Below are 7,654 nucleotides of genomic sequence, written 5' to 3' on the forward strand. Positions count from 1 at the left end.
TTGTAAGCCAGACACTTTTTGCTTTTGTGGCACACACCTCCCCCCATTTTGGATAGCTAATGTCCAAGTTGCCCATCCCTGTCTACTCTGTGTGTGGAGGGAGTCCTCATAATTAACATTTATTTATAAATGGAACAAACACAAACCCAACCAATAAAGATAAAATGTCAGATGATAAAGCAGGATAAAGTAAGAGCAATGCTGAACACACAGAAAGGAATGATGGGATCGGGGGCAGTGTTAAGTACTTTTAGATAGAATGATCAGACATGACCTCTTTGATAATGAACTATTTGAACAGACCTAAAGGGTAAGTCCTGGCATGGCACTGTAGGATAAGCATGGACTGCTAACCGCCAAGGTCAGCCGTTCAAACCCACTAGCCACTCTGAGAAACCCTATGCCAGATTGCAATGAGTCTGAACCGACTCAACAACACACAGTCGCCACCACTGCAAAGCAAAGAATGTAAGGATGGGGAGTGATTGGATCATCTAGACGGGGAGTGTTCTTGGCACAGGGAGGAATGAGTATGTAGGCTGTGGATCAGGAATATCTGTCCAAGGACTCCCAAGGAGACCGCTGCATCTACAGTACAGAAAAGGAGGAGCTAAGAGGGAGTGGGGACCTTGAAAGTCATTGTGAGAACTTGAGATGGGACTAAGCAACATGGCAGCCCATGGAGAATGCTGAACCGAAGGGCAGTAGGGTCTGCCTTGTGGGCCAGTCACTGGCAGCCCCACTGAGACATGTTCAGGAGTCTAGAAGGAGGACGCTTTTCTTCAGGCAAGACAATTGCCGCTATCCACTGAGAGTTGATGCCCCTAGAGCAGTCGGAGTAGTGAGACTTGCTGGGATGTTGGTGATAGTTTGGAGATTGGGCCAACAGGATCTGTTGATTGCTTGCATGTGGGGTGTGAGGAAAAAGACACCTATAAGGCCACTCCAAGGTCAACCCCAATAATTAAATGAAATACCGGACTCATAGTAGAAACTCAAATACCAAGTTATTTGTAACTGTGTATAATTAACACATGTTTATTGAACAGTGCCTTAGTGCCCTTTATTTACATCCCCTCTTCTGTCTCTATCAAGTCCTAATGTAGAATGGGAAGAACCACTCAGAGACTTGAGGCAGATGGGCCAGATGTCTAAAAGCCAAAGATTGACTCTGGCCAATGAATTCAATGCGCTTTCTCATTTCAGAGGATCCATCCTGTGTAGATTACTTCGGCTGGTGCCATCTTGCTCCTCAACACGGGGTCTGCAACCACAAGTTTTATGGTAAACACTGCTGTAGGTCATGTACCAGGAAGAGCTGAGTTGGACGCTGATCCCCCAGCCCCTCAGGGCCAGGAGTTTAGCTTCCCAACCTCCAGATACCTGCCATCCCGGAGAGGAAGTTACGCAGCCACAGCGTCTGGGACACCAGCTCCAAAGGACGAATCGGTTGTGTCAGGGTCCTTGTTCAGGTCACCGAAGTACATGGTACACTGAAGCACTTGAAAATGGGAAGTGGTGACAAATCTGATTTACCAAAAAGAAAGAAAGAAACAAAATGATTTGCACTGTTACACAAAAGAAGACATGATAAATCACACTGAAAGATACCTTGACTCTCAATGTTGACAACAAATCTTGTCAACTTTGGGACAGATCGCCCCTCTTTGGACTTGAAAGGGTACAACTGCAAAGACAGGTCTTTTGAAAAGGCCCTTTAAGCCTTCAGGTCAAAGACTGACAGTTGGAACAATCAAACACCCATGAAACACCTTGCCTAATTGTTGCTTGGAGCTCACAGTTTGACTGAGACTCTGAACACACTGAACCTGGAATCAGAGGAGAAACCAAATGGTGCTCGTGATTGGGCTTGCTACTGGACTAGCAGGCTTCATGCTGTTTCTTTACTGTGTGTGTGCATGTGTGTGCGCCAGCGTGCATGTGGAGGTGTGTGTGTCTGTCTGAGAACAGTTTTCTCATAAAGTGTTCCCAGGGCAACATGGACCATTTCAAATGTCCGCTCAATTGAAATTCACACTCTGCAAAACCTCTCCTATTTTGCCACTCTTCCCATGATACCATCCTGTTAACTTTTGGTGCTAGCTGAGTGTGGAGACGGGAGCCTAGAGTGGGCTGTTTGGGAATGAGAATTGATGAGATGTTCTTTTATGGTAAGCATCTTAGGAGAAGCGAAGTGGCAACGCACCGTGTTCTGAAAGAGACGAGACTGACCTTTATAATGGTCCCTAGATACTGGCAGAACTACTTGGAAAATTAAAGGCCGCTTGTGGCATTTTCCAACCAACTGAAGTTTGAATTTGCCCTAAGATTACATTAACAAGGAAAAAAAAAATCACAGAGGCAATAAATACATTTATGCTGCATTTGTATTAATAAGTCATAATATGCCAAGGCCCTTCCATAAATACAAGTATTTTAGAATCTTAGCTTTCCCCGTGATATTTCAGTCTTTGGGAGTCAGCTATTGGCACGCACTGATGAGCTTTAAATTGTTGTCAATTGGAAAAACACCATAGCATTTTGCCAAAACCAAAGGAACTTGTAAGACTGTCCTTCTGTCTTATTTTTTTTCTGAGAAGTGGTTAAAGGGCATATTTATGTAATTCTAGTCTGTTCCTCAACTTCTTTGATGAATGTAACCCAATTTTAGGGCTTTAAAAAGTCTCATTTTGAACAAGGATTAGCCGACTCAGCACAGCCATTTAGACAGTGATCAGTTAAATTTAGCTACACCCTTTGTTCTCGTCCTAATGAAAATCATGCGTTCTCGAATTGCAGAGAAATGATTAGAAGCTTCGTGCCGTCTACGTGGCTTGGCTTAGAGTGGTGGTCATCCTTACCATCCGAAGAAAACATAATAAAGACCCCACACCATTCCCCCATGCACTCTGAAAAACTGCAAGTCATTTGTTTTCTTATATAAGTATCATCTTATTATTTTATGGGAAAATTTTATTTATTAACTAATAGTCTGTACTTATGTGTTCTCACTTGTTTGTCCAAGCAAGTGGTATTGAATTCTGAGGAGAAATTGTTGAATAAAACTATGGATTATAGAGAAAAGTCCAAATATATGTGTAAAATATTTAATTTTTTTGTAAGTTCTATAATAAAGTATTCCGTTTCTTTGTCTTGGAAACTTGGTAAGTTCTTGAGAAAGTCCATGGGAAGTCTGTTATTTCCAAGGTGGTATTGTTGGATAACTGTGAAGAATCTCACAGCGGAGCATTATTAAGGGGGAAAGATGGCTCTTCAATAGCTAGGGATTTCCTTGTTTATGTGTTCTCTGTGCCCATGTTGATCATTCTCATAACATTTCAAACTTTTTCATAATGTATTATACACTTATTAGGCAACAATATCATGTAAACATAACTTGTATATACACGGGGGAGGAAAAATTGTGATTCGCTTCATTGCAATAGTTGATTGATTGCACTTGTCATTTTTTGTTTTTGCAAACTCACAATACCTCTGAGATTTGCCCATATTTTTCCGTGAATCCGATTGCATGCATTCTTATATATATGGATTGTTATGCCTCCATATATCTCAAATTTATTTTAAGATGACTTTATATGAGTTAGTAAAAGCTGTTGTTATTCAGCACCTTTGAGTCGGTTCCGACTCATAGTAAACCTGTATAGTGTTTCTTTTTTTAATTTTTCAAGCCATGCCTCAATCCCTGTATCCTGAAGCCCTGTTATTCCAAGGTTGTGCATACATCATCATTCACCTCTATCCCACCTAGCCCATGAGAACCTGCCCAACATTCTCCCATCCGCCTTGTTCTTTTTCCCCTGCCCCTTCTTATGTATTGCCAACCCCCATCCCCACCCCCAGCTCCCAGGCTCTCCTGTGGCTATTCGCTACCCTGTGCTCTTTCTTCCCCTTGTATAGTGTTTGTAAGGAGTGGCTAGTGAGTTTGAACCACTGATCTTACAGTTCAAACCGACCTTGCAGTCCAGTGCTTATCCTTCAGTGCCACACCAGGATTTCGTTGAGAGCTGTCCGGCCCTATTTAAAAGGCAGAAATTGGAAGGGAGAATTATTTACTGGGTCGAGCACAGACATGTGCTACTTCGGTGACAAGACAGGCAGTTAAAAAGGAAAAAGAAGAAATTTCTTTCTTTTTTTGTGGGGGGGTGTTTGTTTATTTTTCCATAGACTTGATGGGAAATGATGTATATTTATTTTCTCATTAGGACAAAAAGGCAACAATTGTGATTAAAAATGGAAACAGACTTCTTGTTTTTCTGTGTCGTGGAGTCGGTTCCAACTCATAGTGACCCTGTACAGGGTTTCTGTGGCTGTAAATCTTTACTGGAGCAGAAAGCCTCATCTTTCTCCCATGGAGCAGCTGGTAGTTTTGAACTGCTGACTGTGAGATTAGCAGCCTGATTCGTAACCACTATACTAGATGGCAGATAAAAGACATGGCAGTAAAAAGGTGTCTTTGGTAATAAGATACTAACACAAACATATATTAGCTGTCTTATGAGTGCTATGTAGGGAGCTGGGGTCCTGGTATGGTGCTATAGGATAAGTACAACATCAGCAGTTCAAACCCACCAGCCACTCCTGGAAAACTCTATTCAGAGCTGCGATGAGTTGGAATCAACTCCATGGTACTTAACAACAACATGTATGTACAGGTGCTGAGCCCCGTACATACGTTACTTCTTTAACTGTCACAACAGCCAATGAGCAGGACACTGTTGGTGTGTTTACTTTGTACATGAGGACAGTAGAATTCAGAGACAGTGCTTCTTTGATCCACAAGTACACTGACGTCAGATGATGACGTCAGGACCCACACCCAGGTCCGTTGGACTTGGAAGGTCATTCTCTTGGTCGCTGTGCAAGATTACCACAGGAGAGGGGAAAACCATATGGTAGACATTGAGGTCTTAGAAGTCTATTCTTACTGTCCCTGAGGTGTGACTGAAGAAGGTTTGGAAAGAAGTAATTTACAATGACTTATGATCAAATCTAGGATGATTTAAGATGGAGAATTGTTCAATCAAGCTAATTTCGATTTAGGGTGATGTCATGTGTCAGAGTAGACGTGGGCTCCAGTGGGCGCCCCGTGACTGTCAGCTCTTGGGAGTCGATACCCAGGCTTTTATTTTGTGGTGCCACTAGATGGGTTTGAACTACCAACCTTTTGGGTAGTGGCCAAGAACAAAGTATATGTGCCACCCAGGGAACCTTTGAAATGGGGTACTCAACCCCCACTGCTATCAAGTTGATTTTGACTCAAAGCCACCCCATAGGACCCAACTGCTTCATACGGTTTCTGAAACTCTTAAGTCTTTACGGGAGAAGACCATGTCAATCTTTCTCCAGTGGAGTGGCTGCTGGGTTTGAACTGTGGGCCTTGAGGCCAGCAGTCCAACCCTTAGCCCACTGTGCCACCAGGATGCTTTAAGATATGGGCAGAAGAGGTGATAAATTCCCTAGACCTTTCTATTAAAAAAGACTGAGAACCCCATTACCCACCTAAATAGGTTCATCTCCTAACAACTGTGTCTCTGGGATGTTAGTGTTTCTGGTAGACATCCAGCAATTGAGACACACTGGGCATGGATGCTGCGTTCCACATGTATGGAAGGGTGATGTCACCTTCATGCAGGGGAGATTTACAGAATAAAGAGCTTAATGCGATTGTAAGCTGTCGTGTGTTTATGTCCCATAAGGTCTTAACCAGGGGCTCTGGTAGCGTAGCGGTTACAAGTCGAGCTGCTAATCACATGATCAGCAGTTCAAAGCTACCAGCTGTTCTGCAGGAGAAAGATGAGGCTTTCTGCTTCCATAAAGATTTACAGCCTTGGAAACCCTATGCAGGGTCGCTATGTGTCGGAATCACCACCATGGTTTTCAATGTGTATGAGGGTGCCCCACTTTGTCCGCCTTACTGTATCTTTCCCAGAAAACCTTACGGCCTTCAATACCCCTGTGGTGGCTATTGAGACTCTTAACACCTGCAGAAGTTTCCGGCCCCTGATCTTCTTCTCCAGAGAAGACCACAGGGAAACATAATTCTTCAAGTGTTGCTCTTCATCTATGACCATCTCAAAATTTCCCATAAGCACATATCACCTTAACTCCACAATGTTTAATGTAGTCATGCTGTGGGCTAAAGCACTGGACCACAAGGTCAGCTTGAACCACAAGATTGGTGGTTCAAACTCACCAGCAGGTCCTTGGAAATCATATTCATGGTTGCTATGCATTGGAATTGATTTGACAGCACTTAACAACAACAATGTTTAATGTTGATGCATCTAAATTAAAAAATACCATTTGGCATAAAGAAAATGTTAGAAGTACTTGAAAAGGAAAATCTAGATCATTTAATATAAATAGAAGACAGTGATAAAAGCAAGCGATAAGTAATATTAACATTCAAGCTTGTAATTTTAATTGAAAGTAAAATACTGTCATAATACCACCCATTCCACTGCCTTCACATTGGTCCCAACTCCTAGTGACCCCTTAGGATAGAGTAGAACTGCCTCCTAGGGTTGGTACAGCTGTCATCTTCACGGAAGCAGACGGCCACACCTTTATTCTGTGGTTCTTGGGTTTCAATTGTTGTCCCTTAATTTAACAGGCAAACACTTAACCACTGTGCCACCAGAGCTGCTTATCATCACTGTTATTGATAAATGGTTTACAAATTATATCTGGGAAAAAATCATGAGGATAACTTACCTGCTCATTAGCAAAATTCAGTTTATAGCATTACTCTGTTTAAGCTACAGATGGAGTTTTCTATCAAGCTGATTTTTTATTCTGAATTCCAATTCACGTTTGTGCGTTAGAAAGGGAAAGTGGTACTTTACCGATAGAGTAGGACATTAAAAATGATGGTGTAAGCATCTGTGTTTAAAGATCTTTGTGTAGAGAAGTTATCGGTAGCAATACCAGGAAGTGTTCTAATAGTGTCTGAAAAACAAACAAACCAAACCACTGCCATCAAGTCAACTCTAACTCAAAACAACCCTTTAGGGCAAAGTAGAAGTGCTCCACAGGGCTTCTAAGAGGGCAAACCTTTACAAGAGAGGACCGTTTAATCTTTCTCCAGAGGAGCAGCTGGTGGGTTTGACCTGCAAACCTGTGGTTAACAGCCCAACACATAATCACTATGTCCCTGGGGCTCCTGAATGTGTCTTATTACCTAGTGATTTCTGCAAAGTAATGGTGACATCTTATCCATTCAACACAACCACTATGCAAATGAAAATCATGAAGGAATTCTTGGAAGGCATTCCTCTTTTCCTAAACTGTGCTTCTGGTTGTTGTTGTTGTTGTTGTTAGGTGCCATCGAGTTGGTACCGACCAATAGCGGCCTTATGCACAGCAGAATGAAAAACTACCTGATCCTGGGCCAACCTCACTACTGTTGCCATGCATGAGTCCATCGATGCTGCCACTTGGTCAATCCATCTCATTGGGGGTCTTCCTCTTTTTCTCTGACCCTTCACCTTACCAAGCATGATATCCTTCTCCAGTGACTGGTCCCTCCTGACGATATGTCTGAAGTATGAGAGATGAAGTTTGGCCATCTTGGCCTCCAAGGAGCATTCTGGCTGCACTTCTTCCAAAACGGACCTATTGGTTCTTTTGG

General features: G+C 42.6%; 1 protein-coding gene across 1 annotated transcript in view; it reads left to right on the forward strand.

Annotated features, from left to right (window-relative positions):
• The window catches only part of ADAMTS18 (ADAM metallopeptidase with thrombospondin type 1 motif, 18), a 183,639-nt gene extending 182,317 nt beyond the window's left edge, over nucleotides 1-1,322 (forward strand). The window contains exon 23 of the mRNA XM_006860150.1: nucleotides 1,207-1,322. Coding sequence (XP_006860212.1) covers nucleotides 1,207-1,322 — 116 coding nt within the window. The remainder of the gene's footprint in view (nucleotides 1-1,206) is intronic.
• Nucleotides 1,323-7,654: the final 6,332 nt, after the last annotated feature.

This window comes from Chrysochloris asiatica, unplaced genomic scaffold (assembly GCF_000296735.1).
Source record: "Chrysochloris asiatica unplaced genomic scaffold, ChrAsi1.0 scaffold00037, whole genome shotgun sequence".
NCBI classification, from domain to species: domain Eukaryota; kingdom Metazoa; phylum Chordata; class Mammalia; order Afrosoricida; family Chrysochloridae; genus Chrysochloris; species Chrysochloris asiatica.